The sequence below is a fragment of the Cibotium barometz genome, chromosome 14 (assembly GCF_041138505.1).
Source record: "Cibotium barometz isolate CiBa-2024 chromosome 14, ASM4113850v1, whole genome shotgun sequence".
Classification (NCBI taxonomy): domain Eukaryota; kingdom Viridiplantae; phylum Streptophyta; class Polypodiopsida; order Cyatheales; family Cibotiaceae; genus Cibotium; species Cibotium barometz.
Window position 1 is genome coordinate 5672090 of NC_141059.1, and position 24343 is coordinate 5696432.

General features: G+C 38.9%; 1 protein-coding gene and 1 long non-coding RNA gene across 2 annotated transcripts; both read right to left on the minus strand.

Moving 5' to 3' along the window:
* Positions 1-12707: 12707 nt before the first annotated feature.
* Positions 12708-19583, minus strand: LOC147631599 (uncharacterized). The gene is made up of 4 exons (XR_015267255.1): positions 19365-19583; positions 13339-13391; positions 13153-13208; positions 12708-13024 (listed from the first exon to the last, which is right to left on the minus strand). It is a non-coding gene; the product is annotated as an uncharacterized LOC147631599 (long non-coding RNA).
* Positions 19584-21498: 1915 nt separating this feature from the next.
* LOC147631600 (large ribosomal subunit protein eL15y) lies at positions 21499-23904 on the minus strand. The gene is made up of 4 exons (XM_086808117.1): positions 23773-23904; positions 23390-23556; positions 22117-22314; positions 21499-21970 (listed from the first exon to the last, which is right to left on the minus strand). The coding sequence occupies exons 1-4, from the start codon at positions 23774-23776 to the stop codon at positions 21725-21727; spliced, it is 615 nt and encodes a 204-aa protein (XP_086664243.1). The 5' UTR covers positions 23777-23904; the 3' UTR covers positions 21499-21724.
* Between the last annotated feature and the right edge of the window lie 439 nt (positions 23905-24343).

The window sequence follows — 24343 nt, forward strand, 5'->3', positions numbered from 1 at the left end:
CGAAAGATCTTACAATCAAGGTATTGGTGGCCCACTATGTTCCAAGATGCATCACTCTTTGTGAAGGGTTGCGATGAATGCCAACGATACAAGAAACCCCAACGGAAAGATCAGATGCCCCTACATCCAATCAAAGTAAACCAACCATTTGAAAAGTGGGGTTTAGACATTGTAGGTCCAATTAGCCCAGCGGCCCGAAACACACAATCTCGCTATATTATTGTGGCCACTAACTATATGACCAAATGGGCCGAAGCGAAAGCGACACGTAAGGCAGATGCAAGGACAACAGCCAAGTTCCTCTTTGAAAATATAATCACACGATTCGGTTGTCCTTTTGAACTTGTGAGCGACAATGGTACGCATTTTATAAATGAAGTGATTAAGGAGCTCACAACAAATTTCATGATCTCCCATCATAAATCTACTCCTTACTATCCGCAAGCGAATGGCCAAGCCGAGAGTACCAACAAGACCTTAATCTCTGTTTTGACAAAGACAGTTGAAGCTCATCGCACGGATTGGGATCTAAAGCTCACGACAGCTTTATGGGCCTATCGTACTGCGTACAAAGTGGCTAATTGCACACCATTCAAAATGGTATATGGCCAAGAAGCAATCATGCCGTGGGAATTTGTCATTCCTAGTCTTCGTGTTGCTACTCAAGAGGGTTGGGATGGTAATCCCTTAGCAGAGCATCTGTATATCCTTGAGCGACTAAACGAAGAAAGACAATTGGCTGTGTACAATGCCCTTGTGGAGAAGGATAGAAGGAAAAAATGGTTTGATCGCCACACCTAAAGGACAAGGACATCAAGGTTGGGGATAAAGTCCTAATGTATGGAGTGCAAAACGAAAAGAAGAAGCTCAAATATGCTGGTAAGGGATCGTATAGAGTATGTGAAATTACCCCACAAGGTACCATCAGAGTGGAGACTCTCGACGACGGAGTTGAAACCATTGGATTCCTTAATGGGAGTAAATTCAAAAGATACTATGACCCCCTAAGCCAAGAGGAGTTATATGCAATCCATCAAAAGAAGGCAACTAAAGAACAAGCTGAGCTTAAGAAAATACAAGCGAGAGTTGAAGCCAAAGAACGTCAACAGTGTGCTAGGCGCCAACGAGAAGCCAACTTGGGGATTACACAAGCATTTTTCGAGGAGGCAGACGAGGATTCACTGGAATCTGACCCACCTCTAAGATACCCAATTGAGTTACAGAGTCCTTACGGAGAGGTGCTGTATAATGCATTATTGGATACAGGAGCGCAACACAATTTGCTATCATATGGCGTGTGGTGTCAACTTGGAAAACCACCTTTATCCAAGAGTGCTATCCAAGTTCAAGGTATCAACAAGAAGAAAACCCCTGTCTCACGAATTCTGCACACTCCGGTTGCCTATGATAAGGGGACCGTAATTTAAAGCTTTTTGGTTATGCCTGCTGGTACTATGGAAGGCGAACCAACACTAGGTCTGACCGCTCAAAATCCCGCTCCTAAGCCATCAACCCTGGACAAAATGTTAGATAATGAAAAATCACAAAATCCAGTGGCAAAACCATCTTTGATTGTTTGCCACCCCTCTAATGCTTCAACGCCAAGAGTGGAAACATGCAGGGTGGTCTCTAAAGCTCCGCTTACTATGCCAAAAAACACATACAAATGGGTCCCAAAAGCTTCGTTAATAGCTACTTCCCCTGCTCAATCTCGTTCAGCCACTAAGAAGCCTCGTAAAACGAAAGCAGCTACCCACCCGAGAAAGGGCAATGTAACATCGCGATGGATCTCTAAAAAATTATTAGTAGTCCTCAAATATCCTCATCAGATCTCATCCACTCACATTTACCCATATCCACATCTCATCACATCATATTCATTCACATCTCATCCATTCATATTTACTCGATTTGCATCACATGACATCACATTCATCACATCACGATTCACATGACATCACATCCATTCTCATCCCATATCATTCATTCACATCCCGATTCACATGACATCTCATCCATTCACATCCCGATTCACATGACATCACATCCATTCACATCTCATATCATTCATTCATATCCCGATTCACATGACATCACTTCCATTCACATCCCATATCATTCATTCACATCCCGATTATAAGATCCCCGTCCCCACCGCGCAACGGATTCTGGATACTAGCAGCGAAAGTAGCACATCTTGCGTGTGACAGGGTCCCACACTTGGGGCCTCGCTCCCACGGATATCCGGACAAGAGACTAATCCATCGGTTTTTCCAAAACCGAACCCAGAAAAACTTCCTTTGCCCGAAAAGCACGGGCGATTCCACCAGGATAACTTTTCCTTAACGTAGTCAAAAGCCTTAACTAACTGAGCTCATCTGACCAAACCCGTAAGTCCCATAGTTAGATCAGGGAAAAAGACTGTACTTGGATCATACAGACCAATGCTTTTTTCCTCATTGAGAGGCACAGCTGTTGATTCTTTTCCATAGAATAGTTTTTGTCCAGGATTTACTTCATCTATCAAACTAAACAGAAATTGAGTCTCAATTTACGAATCCATCAGTGCAGCCTAACCCCATCCAATCCCATGGGTTAGCCAACCGCCCATCCACTACAGTGATAGGATCCAATTAGGAATTTGGTTAGGTTTTGTCCCCGGTACCAGGGAAAAGAGTTCCCAGGCCCCCTTGCAAACATAAAACTATCACACCACTTACACACCCAATATGAAATTGCCTTTTTCTTAGCATCAGCTATCTTTAAAACAATCCTTTAATGAAACCATTGTGTCACTAATCACAATCCTCAAAATCTCTGGTTGAATCCTTATTTTCGATCATTCCTTCATTGGTGTACTTATGGCATCATTGGCAACCAGAACGCTCACCACCTGTTCACACAGGGGCCTTTTCGATAGTTCCTAGCTCATAGTAATCGGCAATATATTCACACAACAAAATGGAATCTCCGTGGAAGATCAGCAAGATCAACCAACAGATCCATATAAAAGAGCCAAGGACTCATCCATTGAGGACCAGCAAGGTCAATCAACTAGATCCATGCCCGGTTTCGGAAAACAACTCTTACTCCTTGTTCCAATATCTTCCACGACGCACGTGTGGGTATCTTCGGTGACCCAGAGTCCGAGCACCGTATGGTCAGCACCCTCTAGGATTCTTCGCAGGTCACCTAGCGCTTCACTCATAGGCAGCTTCCTTGGTCCCTCATCCACCGTACCGGAAGCTCACCATTTAAATCGAACCGAGGCTGGTCAAGACCTCGACCGACCTTGCTATGCGAGATGTCCTCCATTGACTCTCCGTTCGTCAGTAGTTGCAACTTTATCAGTTAGGTCTCCACGACCTTAATCACAAGACGGTCAAAATGCCTACCCAGCATTCATGACATAAAACAGTCATTTACAAACAGGTTACAAATACAGTTTCTATAATGAACTCTCATCTTTCCACATTATCTCTCATCAATCCACATTACTTATTCCACATTCCATTCATATGTGCTCATTCTCATCCAATCACATCAATTTCCATCTCATCACATCAGATTCATTCATATCATCGTCACATCATTTCACATACACATTCGCATTCATTATACTACATACACATCCACATTCGTACATCCACATCATACATCCAATTCCACATCTGCATTCATATATACACATCCATACATCCACATCCACATTCATACATCCATATCCACATCCACATCTATTCATACATCCATATCCATATCCACATCCACATCCATACATCCATTTCCACATCCACATCCACATGCATACATCCATTTCCACATCCACATTCATATATCCACATCCACATTCCATATCTACATCTATACATCCACATCCATATCCACATCCATACATCCACATTCACATTCACATCCATACATCCATATCCACTTTCTACATTCATACATCCATATCCACATTCCACATTCATACATCCATATCCACATTCCACATTCATACATCCACATCCACATTCACATTCATTTATCCATTTTCACATCCTCATTCATACATCCACATCCACATACATACATCCATACATCCACATCCATACATCCACATCCATATCCACATCCATACATCTACATCTACATCCATACATCCATATCCACATTCCACATTCATACATCCATATCCACATTCACATTCATACATCCACATCCACATCCACATTCACATCCATACATCCATTTCCACATTCCACATTCATACATCCATATCCACATTCACATTCATACATCCACCTAAACATCTACATTCATACATCCACATCCACATCCACATTCACATCCATACATCCATTTTCACATTACACATTCATACATCCATATCCACATTCACATTCATACATCCACATCCACTATAAAACTCCTTTTTTTACATCTATTTAGGCATAAATTCAATTTTAAGAAAAATGACACTTTTGAATTAAAAATAAACCTTTTATGCATTTTACTATGCATAAATTCTATTTTAATGAGAATAACACTTTTCAAAATAAAATTAAATCTTTTATGCATCCATTCAAAATAAAATTAAATCTTTTATGCATCCATTCATTCACATCTATCTGATTCTCATCACAACTTTTAAGCATAGAATTTAAGAGAATTTCTAATTTTTGATATAAAGATTCTTTACGCATCTATTTATGCATAAAATCAACTTCAGTGGGAATAACACTTTTAACAAAATCCTTTTATGCATCTATTTATGCATAAATTTAATTTTAAAGAAAATAACACTTTTAAAATAAAAATAAATCCTTTATGCATCCTTCTATGCATAAAATCAATTTTAATGAAATTAACACTTTTGAAATAAAAATAAATCTTTTATACATCTTTCTATGCATAAAATTAAAATTAATGAGAATAACTCTTTTGAAATAAAAATAAATTCCCTTATGCATCTTTCTATGCATAAAATCAAAATTAATGAGAATAACTCTTTTGAAATAAAAAAAGAAATCTTTTATGCATCTTTCTATCCATAAATTCAATTTTAATGGGAATAACTCTTTTGAAATAAAAATAATTCTTTTATGCATCTTTCTATGCATAAATTTAATTTTAATGAGAATAACTATTTTGAAATAAAAATAAATTCCTTTATGCATCTTTCTATGCATAAAATCAATTTTAATGAGAATAACTCTTTTGAAATAAAAATATATTCCTTTATGCATCTTTCTATGCATAAAATCAAAATTAATGAGAATAACTCTTTTGAAATAAAAAATAAATCATTTATGCATCTTTCTATGCATAAATTCAATTTTAATGGGAATAACACTTTTGAAATAAAAATAATTCTTTTATGCATCTTTCTATGCATAAATTCAATTTTAATGAGAATAACTCTTTTGAAATAAAAATAAATTCCTTTATGCATCTTTCTATGCATAAAATAAAAATTAATGAGAATAACTCTTTTGAAAAAAAAACTTTTATGCATCTTTCTATGCATAAATTCAATTTTAATGGGAATAACACTTTTGAAATAAAAATAATTCTTTTATGCATAGAAAGATGCATAAATTCAATTTTAATGGGAATAACACTTTTGAAATAAAAATAATTCTTTTATGCATCTTTCTATGCATAAATTCAATTTTAATGGGAGTAACACTTTTGAAATAAAAATAATTCTTTTATGCATCTTTCTATGCATAAATTCAATTTTAATGGGAATGACACTTTTGAAATAAAAACAAATCTTTTAGAATGCACAAACGGAAGGAATTACTCTTTTAGAATAACCTAATGATAAACTTTAGTTCCACAAAATTTAAGAAAATTTTACCATAACCTCCTTTGTATGGCTGACCATTTCTCAATTTTAACATTCAATTTATGACTTGAATTAATCCAATTTGAATTCTAATATCTCTAATCTACTCCATTTTTTAAAAATCAAGAGAGTAAACAATGAAAAGAGTTTAATCAATCTTTTAATTAAACGTTCTAGGATTAAGAAGGGCTGAATTGTAAAGAAGAGAAGGGGGTGGCCTTTCCATCAAGGCATAGCATCAGATTTTAATTCAAACATTTACAATGCATAAAATTTAAGAAAACCATAGATTTAAAATTCACACAATAAGTAAGAATTAAGCTTACATGGAACTTGTAAGCTTTCCTTTGGCTTGAGGGATTGAGGGTTCTACTCTTGTTTGCAACAAGAGTGGCCACCAGTTCTTTTGGAGAGGATTTAGTCAAAAACAATTGAATTATCAATTGAATTCAATGTATTTGACTCTGGGGAGGAGTAGAGTAGCAGTGCATAAACACTATTAACCTTTTACAAAGGGGGGAGGCTTCTATTTATAGGAAAAAATGAGCCTCCAACCAAGCAAAGTGATTCTAGAATTTTCCAAATCAGTTTGGTCAATTTTTGACCATTTTTGGGTCAGTTTAGCTCACTTTTTGGATCTAGTTGAAATAGGAGAGAGGAGAGATGAAAATATCTCATTATTTGTGAGTTTAAAACTCATCCACACATGTGAAATAGGTGCCTCCTTTATGAGGGAAATTCCCCACACTGAGGTGTCAAAAATGCATCACTTCCTCTAAATATCTCTTCTTTTTTAACTAATAAACCTTGTCCTTAGTCAACTCTTCACATCTTATGTGAGTATTTACTCATTTTTGGGAAATTTTTCTTTAATTCTTCAATTTATCTCCTCCCTACATTTGGATTAATCTTATTGGTCCATAGGAACCTTAATAATCCAAAATTTTTAGAAAATCTGGACCCGGTCCTTTTTACCTATTTTCAATTTATTCCAATTGCACATTGGAAGTCTTTTTGAATTTCTGTTTCAGAGGGGAAATCATTTTAATAAGAAGGGATATTTTTCTATCCAAAGATATCTAGAAACTGAATTATCTCTCTCTAGAATATTTTCTCTCTCTAGGCCACAACATATAGAAACAAGATCTATTATTATTCTGAAAAGGGGATTGATTACAGGGGGAGAAACTGGACATCTTGAGGGGCTGGGGGAGGAATCTTACAGGTGCTACTGCTCCACCACCAACAAGTTCTGCAAATGCAAGAGCTCCTCCAATTCCATCTCCAATGGGTCCTCCACGTCCACCTCACAAAAAGCAAAGATGGAGACCAGGCGTTGTTGTCCTTCAAGAGATAAGAAAGTATCAAAAGGAAATGGACTTGCTTATACCAAAGGCCCCTTTCACAAGGCTGGTCAGGGAAGTGATGTAAGATCTTCAAAAGACATCTACAAGGAGGTACTATGCACAATATTACAGTAACTTCATTGATCACGCTGGTCATCCCAAGCATTGATGACAATTCAAATATTATAGCTGAAAATTATTGCACTAGTCAGCCCAAGCATTGATGGCAATTCAAACCATATAGTTGAAAATTATCTCATTGATTTATTACATGATGGACAATTGGCAACTATCCATGCCAAGCGTATCACCATCAAAGATAAGGATTTATGGTTGGTTCGTAGGATCTGCAACAATAGTGATGCCTTCAATCTCAACCTTGACATGACGTGAGGACCTGTAGGTACTATGAGATATGTTAGTGTGAGGAACATTATGCACACAGTAAATCAAGCTTTGTACTCCTTAATTTTTTGCGCTTTCTGGTATTTAGCTTGTCCCTCATACCTTGTACTCAGATTTCAACTAAGTACTTTATTTTATGAAATTTGTACCTTGTACTTTAATATGAAAATTTTAACTGGTCTCATGGACATGATTTTTGTGTGATAGGAATTATTTTTTGTATTGAGCCTACGAAGCAATTTGGATAACACTTAAGTGTTAACTATGAAGCAATTTGGATAACACTTAAGTGTAACTAAGCTATGTATAGTACAGATAACATTTCAATGCAAATATCGATATTATTATCACATTTCATCATGATATATTTTGAAACAAGGATTTTTGGATGTTATCAAAACATGACACACATGACTCTGCTATAATATATTTAAGCAAAAATCACACTTCCACGGTCAAAATTTTATCTGGCCTGGGAACAAGCCCCCCAAAAAATTTGGGGCTGATCTGAGGCGTGTAAGGCCCCCAGCCGAAGGCTGGCATGTGGAGGCCTGGATTTGCAAAGGCCCCTAGCCAAAGGCTAGCGTGTGGAGGCCTGGATTTGCGAAGGCTGGCATGTGGAGGCCTCGATTTGCAAAAGCCCCCAGTCGAAGGCTGGCATGTGGAGGCTTGCATTTGCAAATCCAAGCCTCCACATGCCAGCCTTCGACGACGACTGGGGGCCTTTGTAAATCCAAGCCTCCACACGCTAGCCTTTGGCTGGAGCCTCAGATCAGCCCCAACAATTTTTCGGGTGGCCCTCAGGCGGCCCAGATCTATACACACATACAATTTCATTCAATTTAGAAAACTTTAAAATTTTTAGTAAATTCAAAAATTTGATAAAATCACTTTTGATTTTCTAAAAAGGACTATATTAACAAAAGCTTTCCTCATTTTGTTCATTTGTTGTTTATCTTCTTTTTCATTCATGGCTCACACAAAGCAAACCCTACGCAAGGTGTGGCCTGCAAAAGAGAGCAAGCCTCTGTCGTTCATCGCAAGACTCCAACACAGAAGCCAAAACCTCCTCTCAGTAGGCCCAGCCTAATCCTTTATACCTCACCTAAGCCCCACACCAGCTAGAGGATGAGGTGCAATCCCAGTCTGAACCTCAGCCCAGCCCCAGCCTCAACCTCAGCCCCAGTCTCAACCTCAATATCCTAGCCCCAGCCTCGAGACACCACAAATGGAGATGGAAGCTAGGTATTGTGGCCTTGTGCAAAATCAGGCACTATCAAAAGATAGTGTACAGCTTAATTCCTAAGGCAACATTCGCGAGAGTCGTACAAGAAATTCATGACAGCTTAAGGTTAAGGGGCAACTGTAGATTTTGGGCTCCGTAAGAAGATTGTCAGCTGCCATATCAATGGACAACACAAGCAATGGATGCTTTGAAGGTGGCTGTATAGAGGCTTACCTAGTTAATTTGTTCGGTGATACCTTGATAGCATCACCCAAAAAGGATATGCGACTAGTTCGTCTCTTGCGGAGACGGAGGGATACTCCTGGAGATGATAGTTGTTTGTAAATATACCATTATTTTGTAATCGTATAACTATGTAACCACCATTAATATGTAATTTGATAACTTTAATAAATATCAAGACCTTTTCTCTGCTCCCTTGTGTTGTGAAATTGTTCGTTTTCTATCTTGTTCGTTTTTTGTCTTGTTGTAAGTTTATTGAAACTATTATTTTTTAATTGTGTACAATTTATTTTACTGTGTCAACCACAAAGTGTCTACCATATCAAGTTTAATTTTTTAAACACTTAGATATAGAATCAAATAGTTAAAATTTTATTAAATCAAATGAGCAAATGATGCAAAGATAAAAAAGAAACCCGATTTTGTATTACTGTAAAGAGTATAAGAAATCCATGATTGTATTACAAAATAGAGGCTATGTTCTCTGCCTCTTGCTACTTGGCTCACCAAAAGATGAAGGAGGGGTTTGATAGCTGGGAGCAAAACTGCCTCCCCCCGCAAACTCCCTTTGGATTGCTAAGGGATCATGTATCCCTGCAATGTGGCCAACTACCCGCAAGGGCTTGTAGTGCACCCCACCACCACCACCCTAAGTATAGAAAACTCAACTTGGAGCGTCGCAGGAGCACGACTTTCTCCTAGCTAGATGTTGTAGGGATAGTTTTGAAAGTAGCAACTTTAGTTAATGCTTTCAACTTCAAACAATCGTTTGAGCCAACAACGGGGGGAGCATGTCTTGTGGAAGATAATGATGTCATCTACCGTACGGCTAATATATTAATTCAAGGCTGAGTCTTGGACTTTTCCTTGCCTTTCGGATCTGCCAGCCTACCTCAATGAGAACTCATCAACGTGCAATACATACTGCAAACTAAAAGTGAAAAATTATGTCAGTATGCATATGCCAGAATAATGTTTGCACTGCCAACCAAGTCCAAAAACAAAAAAAACAAAAACAAAAACAAAAACAAAAAAATTTTGCTTATTTTCTCCAAACTTGACACACATGCTCCCTGGGGCCTGTAGAGGCCCCATATAAATTATGGGGTGATCAAAGCCCTAGAAGTATCGGTTGGGGCACTTCGAGGGCTCTGATCAACCCATAATTAGAGTCCCCATATAAAATTATGGGATGATCAGAGCCCTGGAAGTATCGGTTTGGGAACTTCCAGGGCTCTAATCAACTCATAATTTCATATGGAGCCTCTACAAGCCCAAAATGCAAGTCAAGTTTGGAGTGAAACAGAAGAAAAAAACTTGATTTTTTTCCAAAATTTACATGCTCAGCTTCATCTTGCTCCTTCTCCAACAGTGTCTCGAGGTCGCAGCACCTAGAATAGGCCTCCCTTCTTTACTCCCAACTGCTAGTATCTCATGCTATTGTTCGAGGCCCAAATATCTCCTCTCAGCCTTTCAAAATTTGCATCCAAAAAATCATATTTAAGAGCAGCTACTTCAATTGATTCTTGGACTTGCATGATGGTTGATACATCATCCAAGCTGCTACCATCGTAGGCGAGCAACTTCATGACAATAGGTGGAGCACCCTGTATGTTGAAGTTAATGGAGTCATCTCTAGCATCTTGAACAAGTGTACAATACAACTCATCTTCCCTCATGTCTAGGAGATCCAAGACATCTTGCATTAGCAGGTACTCCTCACCCTTTATGATTATGGGTGTCATGGATTCAAGGGGTGGGCCTTTAAATTCTTTATGTTCAGGCTCTTGGATGCCTATGTGTGATATTTCTAGACTTTTCTAAGCCTCTACTTGAGAATCAAGAGCCATTTCTACTAGCTCTTGATCAAGGTATGTCAAGCATGGGATGTCAATGGGTGAGCATCTTCATGCGCCTCCTGAATATCTGTTGATAGAATGTAAATTGCAAGAGAAATATCCTATTTAATCAGAATGATTGGAATATTCTCTTCTAAGGAGGTAGGAACGAGGGTTTGAGGAGGTCCAGGGAGACATGTGCTAAGGCTGTGTTGATTTCTTTTTGGTGGCTATCTCCGCTCTTCATGGAGAAGAGGAATTCCACACGGATCCACCTAGAAACAAAGTTAGGAATAGAGAAGGTAATTTCATCACATCCCAAGCAAACCTCTGTGCCAAGACATAGTTGTCAGGCTCTAGGCTAGACAGCAAGCTCTTAAGCTCTATGTTCTTACAAAATTGAGTCTACAAGGTGAGCGTAGCGAGTGTGACTAATCCACTCATCAAAGGCTACTCGAGAAACAGCCATGATGATATCAAAATATGCGAGAAAAAGTGAGAAATTGCACGCGAGGAAGGCTAGAGAGTGAAAGCAAGCAAAGGTATAATGAAAGAAATGAACTTACTTATACTCACTTATATTTATATTAAAAACTTACATCAATATTTAGATTTATAATTAAACTTATATTTATACTAATACCTATGTATAAAGTGTTTTATATCAATCGTAGATTAAGCGTAAATTTAATTTACACTCCTATTTATTTTTCAAGAACCTAAAAATTGATCGAATGAACATAAAATTTGAAAAAGCCAAAAATTTATGTCATTAATTTGAGATGGGGAATGCTACAACTACTCCACAGTCTCAAGGATATAAGGGGCAGTACATTGCTTGCATGTAATAGACTTTTCATGTCTACTCCTAACCTTTCTACCATCTAGCTTGAAATAGAAGTTTGTAGAAGGATCATTTAACATCAAGGATATCTCTTTCTAAGAAAGGCTAGAGGTCAATTACTCTCCACATTGGATGAAATTTTATTGTTACCCTCCCAAAGAACAACCACATCCACCGCAGTAGAGTGTGTGAGATCTCGTAAATCTTGATCTAAGCATAACCAATCACCTCTTAAGAGTCTCCATATTCTATACCTAAAATGCATACATAACGTTTGTCAAGCAATAAAGTACCTATTTATCAAAACAAACAACATTAGTAAAACTATATTTTTAGCAATCACGTTCATTCCAATTATATTCATTTACAACTCACCTAAAGGTGACATCCAACTTTATGACTCTGGACTCAATTGTATCATCATGAGACAAGTTCTCTTTATATTCCATTGATCACTCAAAAAATGTTTCATCCAGCCATCAATTTGACTTTTGCAAGCATAGGTGATTTTAGTTTTCTTCAGTTATTCACAAGATGCAAAAAAAAAAAAAATTTTGACAAAGTAATCTAAAGGAAAAAACTAGCTCAAGTGGATGTCTTTTGAGCATGTGGATGGTTTCATTGGAGCGTGCACATCATTTGAGAGCTTTAGCCTACAAGCTTGAATCTAGTCTAAACTGGGACGTGGCCATTCAAGATTAGATAAGGAAGGGAATGGTATATTCTGCAAAGAGCCAAAATTAGCTCGAGTCATAAAAATAGATTTGTTTGGTAGCCAAACAACTTGCTTTCTTGTTTTCATACATCAATGTACCAATCTCAGCATGAAGAACAATGATTTTTCCACTTAAACACTCCACAAACTACCACTCTTCCAAAGTGAAAGAATACAAAGCTGGAAAACATCATGTGCTTCAAAATCAAAAAATAAAAACAACTATATTGATTTAAAAAATGTGTTATACTCATTTTTGGCTTGTGCCTTGGAATTTGGTTATCTGGATGCAAGAGGATTTGTTTGTGCAAATATACGTGCCAAATAAGAACTTCTATTCTCATAGTTGCACCATCCATTCGTCTTCTAAACTCTAATATTCTAACTTTCCAATGTTTTGATAAATCACTTGTGTCTCTTAGCTTTACTTTGACAGAGCCTCGGGTGCTTGGTCACATTAAGACCCAAGTGAATTTATTGTATTGTTTAGGAATCCATTTTCCCTCCTTATTGCTATGATTAAAAACCTCCACTGTGTGTATATTACTTATATCGTTCCATCTTTGAGACATCTACAGTAAAGAAACAAATTTATAAAATAGAGAAATATTAATAAAATGATACCTCAATGTAAACATGTCAAAATTAATAATTTTGCACTCATAAACTAAACTAGCAAGAGACTGAACTTGATTATTACCTTTTTGCCAGATTCCCAAGCAAGTCTCTAACTAACAAAACTCAGAGGTTCAAAACCTGCAAAGAGCAAAGAAACAAATTTCAGATATTATTAATATATTACACTACCAATAAAATAGAAAATCCAAAACTTATCATTTAAAGATTAGTAAACTTTGAATAAAAAGAGAGAGAAATTGTGTATTACCTTTTCCTTTCCCAAACTTAAAAAATTGCAGACCAACACTAAAGCTTCAAAAACTACACACCAAAGATTTTGAATTAGTCTCCATAGCACAAGAACAACATACGAGAGAGGATGCAACCTTGAGTGAACTAAGAGTGCATGTAGAGTGTGCAACCATCTTTTTCACCTATAAGAAGATCCCCTTCTCATGATGAATAAACCATGAAGTTTAGTGCAAAAAGAGTGATCATTGGAGTTATAAATGAACCTAGGGATTCACAAAAAAAATCGTGGACTATTGAAGAGGTGGGAAGCTCAATTCTTTGCACACAGGATACACCAAGCTCCCTCCAAGTCAATTTTCAAAGGTATTATTAATCCCTTTTCTTAAAAATTACATTTCTCATATTCTTTTTTAGTATTTATCTATTCCATGGTGATTCAAGTTTAAATCAAATTAAAATAATGATTTCCTATTCTCTGTACATTTCTCAAAATCAGAGACCTCCAAGGTCCAATTTTGACCCTTTATCCTTAGTTAACTTCTTTGTACGCCAAGGACATTACCTATAAGTTAAATGGAATGACTTATGGAATCAAGCCTTGGAAATGATCCCAAGGAAGGAAAGATCTTGAGAGAACCTTACCAAAATATGTGTGGCTAGAGGAATTCAACTTGCTCAGTGCTTCGACTCGAGAGTTGTGATGTTTCGTTGAGCTTGTGATGGTTTACACTACTTTCGAATATGTGAATATGAACTATATTGTTTGGATACTGTATTCATGTGATGCACATGTGTTTGTATATGGAAGCCTGTGTTTGTATTCATGTGATGAATATGTGTTTGTATTTGGAAGCCTATGAAGGTACCACATAGGTTTATGGATCACCGTGTGAGTGTTATCCATGGGGTGTATCACACAAAGGTGATCCTCTGAGATCTTGACCCCTCTTGGCCAAACTTAGGTGTGCTCTTGGCATAATTGGTGTGTAAAAGAGCTCCAAAGTGAAACGGGAAAGGTAGTTCTTGGTCAAATGTGTGCTAGCACTAGACATACGTGGCTTTTGATGCCCAATACCTAGAGTGTTCATGCTTATGGGGGGGATAGGTGACAACTGATAGAATTAACTTCTAGGACTATTTGAAACTTGTGTTGAAGCGAATAACTTGTATTGAAGTGGATGCAAGACATGCATCCTATAATCACGGTGGTCCAGACTTGTTCAGGCTCATTGGTGCATATCATTTTATTGTAAGGATCACTGTCATGGTGCAAGGAGTTTTATGATGATGATGTGATACTGACAGGTTACGTGTGATGTGTGATATGGACATATGATTATGGAAAGAACTCTAGGATGTATGTTGCTCTTTTTTCAAAGGATCGTTTTCAAAGGAGTATGTGTGTGAACTTATCTTAAGTGATGTGTGTGAGTAAGGTGGTAATTTCAATTATGGATGCGTGAATTCACACGAGCTCATAGAGGAAAAAAGGCTAGACCCATGGGATTGGACGGGGCTAGGCCAAGCATCTAGTTTAAGTAAAAAAGAATTAAACATTAGAAAGTGGGCCCGTTGTTGCACTTTTAAAACAAAACAAACTTGTGTTTATAAAACAAGGAAACTTGGGACATGTAGTTTAGTCTGGCAATCATAAACAAGGATAGAAGAATTACCTTTATAATTAAGGAATTAAGACATCTTGTTGAGTCTCGAAGAGCCACTCGATGTGACCTGCTTGTGAGAATTATGAAGGGAAAACACCTGGAGGAATCATTCACCTTTCTTGCATAATTATTGTTGTTGTCAAACTGAGAGGAGCTGACGAAATAGCGATATTATGCTATGAGACCTCAAGTGAGTCGCTCTACCCTTAGTGTGATTATGTTGCCATAGAGAGGGGTAGGGGTCTCACAAAAAGTTTAGAATGTGGCTAATACGCTCAGCAAGAATACCTTCTTACTTTCCGAAGCAATAACTATAATTTCAAATCTCTTACTTGCTGAGATTAAGGAGAAGATTGCGTCACATAAATTATTTGCCCCTATAATTGCCTTGCTTAAGCATGAAAGTAAGACGGCCTAAGAAGTAAAGAAAGTTCAAGGATTCACGTTAGAGGAGGATGGATGCCTATACTTCAAGAATCGATTGTTTGTTAAAGAAGGAGATTTTATCCCTATAGCAAGACATCCCAACTATGTGAAGACTTTCATGGCTATAAAGAAGAGTTTCTTTTGGCCCAGAATTAAGAAGGATGTCTACAACATGTTCAAATAGTGCTTAGTCTGCCAAAATATCAAAGCCGTTAAGAATAAAAATACCAAGAAAGTTGCATCCTTTAGATTTTTCGTAAATGAAATGGGAGTGCATAAGCATGGATTTTAGTACTAGGTTACATTTAGTTAATGCAGGGGATATGATTTTATCTTGGTCATGGTAGATCGTTTGATGAAAGTCTCGCTGATGAAAATAGATCATTAATGCAGGAGATATGATTCTATCTTGGTCATGGTAGATCGTTTTGATGAAAGTCTCACTAATTCTAGTGAAAAAGACCTATACTACACTCTATTGCTAAAGTGTTTTTGAAGGAACTATTGTGACTCCATGGATTACTCAGAAGGATAGTCACAGTGATCGAGATGCTAAATTCATGTCCCACTTTTGGATTGATTTTTTTGAAGCTATGGGTATCACTCTAGATCTTAGTACTACCTAAACCGATGGCTAGACAAAGAGAATAAACAAGGTGGTCAAAGATATTTTAGTACTACCTATCATCCGAAAATCGATGGCGAGACAGAGGGTAAACCATGTGATCAAGGATATTCTTTGAGGGTTTTGTAGACTTGAATCCAGGAGATGGATGAATTATCTACATTTGGTAGAATTTGCTTATAATGCATCTCATCATCCAAGCATAGGGATGATTCCATTTAAGGCATTTATGGGCAAAATTGTATTCTGTCAATTATAGATAAAATTATATTATGCCATTAAATTGGTCTAATCCACTGATTAGAGTGGAAGTGTCAAAGAAAATGTTGGATGAAACTCCTCAGAGTGGGTGGTGGTGGCACGGGCTTGGTTTTACTAATGAACGTATCAATATTTGTAACCTCTTCAGGGGTTATCAATGATGGATATTCAATAGTTTCAATATTAAAATCATGTACTACAGAAACAAGGATTTTCTCTAAATGTTAATATACTTTTTTATAGAGCTTTAGAATACCATGTGGATGATATAGTGTGCTTTGATGTAAAATGAGGTACTTATGAGTATCATAGGCTTCAAGCCAACCTTGTGTCTGAAACCAAAAAAAACTATTAGTTATTGTTTCAAAATTGGCCGTTGTGGAGGGAAGGTTAGGTGGCATAAAGAGTTCCAACATTTCTTCCCTATCAGCCAATATGGTGGAGTTCATGAGCACTCTACACTAGGATTTGAATTTTAGAACCATTGGATGCAGGGCATACGTATACATGGATGTATAGTCAGTAAGATAAATAGCATTATGAATATAGCCATGATTATAGTGGGATCGGCATCCCTATCTAAATTTTTCCTATATCCCCTCTTGCTAGATCCTCACTAATGTCTTATGTCATATTGTAAAAGAGGGAGGGTTAGTGATGAAAAGAATACGGTGAAGTTTTTTGGAGGGGCCCTTAGACAAAGAGGCATGCTCCACGAGTTGCTTCATTTTCTCATCCGGTTAGCTTTCAACTCTTTCATTTGTGACAAACTGTCTGCTCTGCCTTGCTCCTTTTGGATCTCTCCATAGCCAGATTGACGTAGGCCATATCCAACTCTTCTTCACAAACCTTAAGTTTCTTGCGGTGGAGGTACTGTTGAGATCCAAAATGCAACTTGTTAACATATGGCAGTCCGAGACAAAATCTTCAGTTACATCATCCTCCTTATATAGATTCTCAATATATGCTCTTGTATTTCTGTATCTGTCAAGGAGGCAATGTTCCATGGCAGCCATGTAGCTTACAAAATTTTCTTCAGTGTGGTGTGGAGATAAGAGTGGGAGATCCGTGAGGAAAGATGGTGCCAGCATGCTTAAACTAACACCCTTTAGTGGAAACCTTCTTTGCATTTGGTTTGGCATTTCTCGATCTCTTCTGCATCATCCTTTCTCCTGTGCTTCTTGGAAGGTCCTGCTACTTCAGTATCTCTGGGCATAGAGCTAGTTACATGTTCTTTTATGAGAGTCTCCTCTTCCTTCACAGCTTCTTTTGTCTTATCTTCTACTTGTTGCTCTTGATGTGGTGGGGATGGTACCTCTAATTCCTTGGGGAGTTCTGGTTCTTATAAGTTTATCTCAATAGGTTCGATTGTGTCTCTCCCTGCTAAATGGATTTTGCACTTGTTCTGGTATGGTCACTTGTTGTGCTACTATGAATACTAGAGTCGCATGTGCTCCTATCAATCCACACTTGTTGTAACCCTTGACTGCTTTATGGGGGATGGTGGTAGATCCTCTACCTCATCTTCATCATATGTTGTGGCTGTTGATAGCTTTATGGGGGATGGAGGTAGACCCTCTGCCTCATATTCTTCATCTGTTGTCCCCTTTGTTTCCACGCACATCTCGAGGAAAAGGCCTTAGTGGTGTCTTGGTGGTGGAGGACCTACCTTCTTTTTCTTATCCATGCTTACTAAGATTTCTTGTGTGCTATTTGTAAGGGCAACTTCCTCCAAATTTTCTACTACTACTTCTTGGTTGAGCCTCAATGGGTCTTCGAACACCTCTTTGAACCCCTCTTCCTCTATAAGCCAGGGAGTATCCATTATGTGACTCAATACGTTTGTGAGAAGGCAGTGATTCACAACATGAACATAGTAGGCTCAGTCGTGGTAAGATTCATATGATCTTTTGCAGTTTGTGGAGGTCTATTCTATTATATCGATTCATTGGTTTTACTTGCATGATGATTGAGATTGCCCTTCTTATATGTTCATCTGCCTTCTCCTTTATGTTCTTATAGTCGGCCTCATTATTATTGAACTGCCTTTCCTTCAACATTGTGTCGAAAAGCAAATCCTTGCACTCCACCCCGTGTATCCCTGTTTTGCTGGTGGCAGTCACATGGTCTGGTGGATGTCATCTTTTCTTATCATGACTCTTTTCTTTGTCTCATCTTGTAGAGTGACCTCTCCTGTCTTGGTCCTTTTGTCATAAGATTTGATGAACTCTACACATGCTGGCATTGATCATGCGTGGGAGTTGCTTTTCATATTTATCCTATTGCTTCTAGCTTTGTCTTCACCTCTAGGGTCTCAAGGAAAAGTAGGCATTCTTTTGAGTGGTACTGGAAAGCAATCTTGCCTTTGGTGGTCAGTACCTCTATGCGTATAATCTGGTAGCAACATTTTTGAGGTAAGGCCCCAAGTGTGTTAGCTTTTATGCCTTGGACATCTTCACCTTTCCTTCCTTTTTGGTTGGGGTGGATCCTATATCTTCCAAGAATTCTGACTTAGTTGTTGCATAGCCAAAGTCTGCCCTTTCCTCCATTTTCTATGGAGTCATCCTATAAAAGTAGCCATCCTCTTGTGCCAGCCAAAACCTGGTAGGGTCAATCCTCAAATTGTCCTCCCTACTTTTTTTTTTTGGGTTAGTTGTGCAATCGATAGTTATTGGTTAGTCTTACGTGCTAATGTGCGCAAAGAAGTGCTTTCTACATGCCTGTGGAGTTTTCTGGAAAGGTTCCCTATGGCGTGAAAAAATTTGTTTTTTGCAGCACAAATATCTTGAGATATACAGGCCTGAAACATCAAGTGGTTTTAGCCTTTTTCATGCATGTGAGGACCAGAAGTAACACAATTCACTCACCCCATCAAGTATCCTTACCTTCTAACATTTTTAACTTTGAACACAATTTATACACCCTTGTTGTCACACATGCTCACACCCACTGCTATTGGAGGTAATTTCTCAACACAAAAGGGAAAGAACCCTCGACAATCTAACAATTTGATACCTCTGACATTCTCCAACTTGCCTTATTTCATTTTTCATATGAGAGTCTTACCTCTCTCAAGCGTCCAGTTCGGTGAATTGCTCATTGTGAATCTTACAGTCCCTTTACAAAGTCATCATTCTCTTCTATGGGTCCTTCTCAAGCTATCCAATATCTCTTTTGGCCTTAAAATTAAAGTGCACGAAAGAATCAGTTAGGCTCAACACACTGATGGAAAAAGTTTTTTCATCCAAGTTGCCCTTACATCTTCCAACTGTATAACATGCCACCGATAAAAAAATAACTGTCAAATTTTATCCGGAGTAAGTTGGACTTTTATCCCAAGTAAGTTTAATTTAAGAAGCTAAACATCAAGTGTCTCCAGCATAAAAGGATCAAGCCTTTGAACATAACTTGAGGCATAAGACCAGCCTCTTGAATAAGTCCTTTTGCACAATGAAACCCCCCCCCCCCCCGGGCGCCCCCCAAAACGAAAGACTTTAAGGTTTTCAATCTTCTCAAACTGCAACGTGAAGCACAATTGATGTCACTACATTACCACACCACCCACTGGGGCCACACAGCTAGAGACACACGTTAGACTTAAAAGCTGAGCTGCCTGTGGAAGAGTCCACAATGGCGCCAAGATTTTACACTTATCTGCTACATACAGCTAAAACAGTCTTTGTTTCCCACTATGTTGGCCCTGCAAAGTTAAGGAAAATACAGCTCAAGGTATGTGCAGTTGCGTATCTGAGCGCTAGCGGATTGTGCTCTATGCTGTGAGGACTTTCATGCACTGACACTGCTGAAGCTACTTCCAGGCTACTCGAGAGACTCAAGCTACTATGGATTAGAGCATTCAAATACAAGAAATGAGACGATCATTGCACTACCTTCCACACACAAACAAGCAACCACTGTTGCTAGCTTGGCTGCATTCAGAAACAAGCGAGTAGGGCTCTGCTAACCATGATTGAAAATAAAGCGGAAGTGGGGGAACCACAGAAAATTCAAGAGGTTTAGGGTTCTATTGTCATGACAGTATGATATTATTTCTTTCGGGATACAGAACTCCCATGAGTGATGTTATCTTTAAGAATTGTGAACTTAAACCACATAAGGGGTTAGGATTTATCAACAAGGATTATAAACAGTGCCAGTATATTGGAATACGAACAGTGCTAGAGTATTATGAACAGTGCTGCTTTTCAAGAGGGTTGAAAGGAAGCAAAGGAGTCGAGCTATAGAGATTCGAGTGCAAAATGTTTTCATACTCTGGTACACAGCTACATGAAGACTAAAATTGAAAAACTCAACAAGGAAGAAACCATTAAACCAATAAAACTATCTAAATTTCAGAAATAATGTATAGTTCTAGTAATAATAAGAAAAAGAGCTGCAAACAACAAGCAGGCACATATCTACACGGAGAGTTTCTGGCTCGTGCAGGGGAGGTCCTAAGTTCAATTCCCCTAAGGCCACCCGTTGGTCTAGTAACCTCTCCAGCCAAAAGTTATAATCTTCAAGCACAAACAAAAACTCCTCCGAGCAGGTGCCAAATTACGACTACAAATGGATTACTCAAGAAACAGAAAGGATCTCCAACAGATAAGAGACAAAATGTAAGAACTGAACAGTTCTTACATTTCTGCCACCTTAAACCATCTAGACATAAAAGGACACAAAACACAATTGAGGCAAATGGGAACCATCACTAGGAAAGTTCTTACATTTCTGCCACCTTAAACTTTCAAGAACCATCTAGACATAAAAGGACACAAAACACAATTGAGGCACACGGGAACCATCACTAGGAAAGTTCTTACATTTCTGCCACCTTAAACTTTCAAGAACCATCTAGACATAAAAGGACACAAAACACAATTGAGGCACACGGGAACCATCACTAGGAAAGTTCAAGTAAACTAGACGAGAACTGATGCTCAGCATGGAACGACACAACGTCCCCCACCCCTTCCTTTCAAAAAATAGAACGGCACCCCAAGGCCCACAGCATTCTCCCCCTCATACCTAGGGTGCAACTGCACCATAAGTACCCCAAGTACAGAAAATTTACATCTGATGGAGAACAGCTACTACAGCACGACTAAAGCCATTGGAGAAACCAAAGTCTTTAACCCAGTGAAAGCATTCAACTTAACATAAATAAGACTCAAACTAAGATTGCTGGAGAAACAAGAGCAGCGAAAACAAGCAATTCTTTCACAACTTCAGCTAAGCTTCCACGCAGAGTAAATCTAACAGATGTTACTAGGTCACAACAAAAACTTACTACTGCGAATTCAATAGACAGAAAATTGTGCTGCACATGCAGTCATAGGAAGACACAGTCCCAGTTTCTTGATTTCAGGGAGGGAAAATTGGTACCCTCAAAGGAAAGGTACTCCATTAGGATGGCCACTTTACTCTCAACGATATCGCCTAAGAGAAAGGCTATTGTTGCGCTTCCATGTTGCACGGACAGATGGACGAGACTTGTGGAACAAGTGACCTCTTCCGCGCAGACCTCGATACTTCTTGCCAGCAGATGTAAGCCCTCTCAACTCCCGGTGCTTGTGTACTGGCTTGCAGAGCCAATTGATTCTTGGATCTTTGCGTATTACTGTATGTGCGGGGTCCACAAGGATCACCTCAAAGTACTTGTAAGTGGAATCCTAAAAATTGACAAAGTATGAAGGAGAACAAATGGGTCAAAAACATGGCCACAAATCCAACCCATATTAAAACCACAAATCAGGCATTCGCAAGTATAGGGCAGGCTTGACCCTAAACCAGCCTGTGTAAATGTCGGAAGGCTTGCCTGGTTAATCCAATACGAGTTCAAGACCCTGAGTCCTCCTAGCTTCCTGCCAGCCCGCTCTTCCGCCACAGACCGCAGACTACGCTGGAACTTCAGTTGCGTGACACCCTGGTTCTTAGGCTTACCATAGACAATACCTTTGGAGACGGGCCTCTTTCGTCCTCCTCTCCTAACACGAATGCGATAGACCACGTAACCCTAGGAGCAACAAAAAAATTTCCATCAGTTGACAATTATTGGAGAAGGAAACAACTACCGGATAGAAGGAATGAAAGCTTCAGAGCACCTCGTGCTTGGAAACAACCAGCCCCGGAAACATAGAAAACCGCATCTTCTTCAAAGAAAGTGACAACATAATAGTTCAATACATGTGCAAACATTGAAGTGCAGAGATGAAGGGGCTGTCATGCTGGCAACACTGGTGCATTGAGCCTACATGGGCAAGGCATCATCGGCTTGCAGAGTATATCAATGACAACTCAAGAAGGTGATAAAATCGAAGCATAAAAGTATCCGCCAGGATACTCCCAACCATGAAAAGGAGCATTCCACTTCAATTTTCAGGAATGTAATGATATATTCAGAGAACGAAACTGCTACTATTAGCTGTTGGGCATCACGAACACAAGATTCTGGGATTGGCACTAATGGTGGTAAGGGGTCATGCTACTAATTAAGAAAATAAGCGCATCAAGAACCAAAGAAATGAAAGGCAACCGGAGTACATGGGCATTTAACGTATTGTGAGGAAGGAAGTTTTGGTGGGGTGTGGATGTACTTTAAGAATCAAAATAAACCAACCGAAAGCTCCCAAACTTAACAAAAACCACTTCATGAGAGTCTATACACAAATCATAAAATGAGTGCTTTGGCATCGTCACTCGCATCATCAACAGACAAAAGAATGTTCGGGTTCATGCATGAAAATATATTGCAAATTATCAAAGATACACCATAGGTAGCTCGCATATAAGGTTTGCCGAATCAACCCATCGAACAAAAGAAAAACGACATGCAGCTTTAATGGTGTGAATTCTCATGGGAAAATGAGTTTTGCCGGGAGAAGAGCAACGAATATTGCGAAGATGAAGGCATAAGGGCTATGGATGAACGGCACTCAACACTTTGGCAACGTCTTCAAACCATGAGACAAAGAAAATGAAGGGCATCTACACGTCACACCATATGACTCAAAAAAATTGCACATAACGAACTGCATCCATGGATCTACAGAGTCGGATCCGAGGTAAGGGTGTGGATCGGGGGAAGGTACCTGTTTAGCCTTGTACCCTAAGCGACGGGCTTTGTCGGGGCGAGTGGGGCGAGTGATGCGCACGATGCCAGGCAGCTGCCTGTACTCCCAGCAACGCACGCGTAGCAGGAAGCGCATCACATCCGACTGCTTCTTCCGCCATAGCTCCTCCAAGTACTTGTAGGCGCCTGCAGGCAGAAGAACCGCAAAGCAACAACAAAAACCATGACGGATCTAATCACAATACCCGCCAGAACTGCAAGGAAAACCATCAAAATGAAAGAAAAACTACATAAAAGCCAGCAACCAAAGGCCAGAAAGACCATCGAGCAATGCAAGGAAGACACAGAGAGACGATACGCCCGAATACAGTAAAAGACGACGAGGGAAACCGCAGTACTTACCCATAGCCTCGCTGCTCCGCAACCCGGAACCTTTCAGCTAGCTCACAGACAAATTTCTATGATTATCTCCGTAAGGCATAAACCCTAGCTACTATATGTCCTTAACTTAAAGTCTCTGCCCACCGTTGAAGAGTTTACATATGTGTGTTTTTATGTTTGTATATGTCCGTGTATGCATGTGTGTGCGCATGTGTCTATGTCCGACTCTACGCATATCTGTGTGTCTTTCTCTCACATGCATTCTCTTTGTCTTTGTCATGTACGTAGGTACAACCCCCTCTCTCACACACATACACACACATGTACTCTCTCTCTTCTCACACTCCACTCTCTGCCACGTGGCAGCTCCTAGCTACCCCACATGGCAACTAGCTGCTCCTTTCTTCTCTTCTTCTACACTATACTACTCTTCTACCATACTACTGAAAAGTAAGTGACCCACGGCATAAAGTTTTGCTTGTATGCATATATATATACATGTGTGTGCGTATGTGTATACATCTATGCATATGTACATATGTGCAAGAGTATGTGAGTGTGTGTGCGTGTGTGTTTTTATGTGTGGTGTGTT

Excerpts from the sequence above, each read along its gene's own strand:
- LOC147631600 (XM_086808117.1), bottom strand. Across the intron at positions 22,315-23,389 it reads TAGGGTACAAGGCTAAACAG|GGTTACGTGGTCTATCGCAT; the intron begins GTACCTTCCCCC and ends TGTTGCTCCTAG. Across the intron at positions 21,971-22,116 it reads ACTCGTATTGGATTAACCAG|GATTCCACTTACAAGTACTT; the intron begins GCAAGCCTTCCG and ends GTCAATTTTTAG.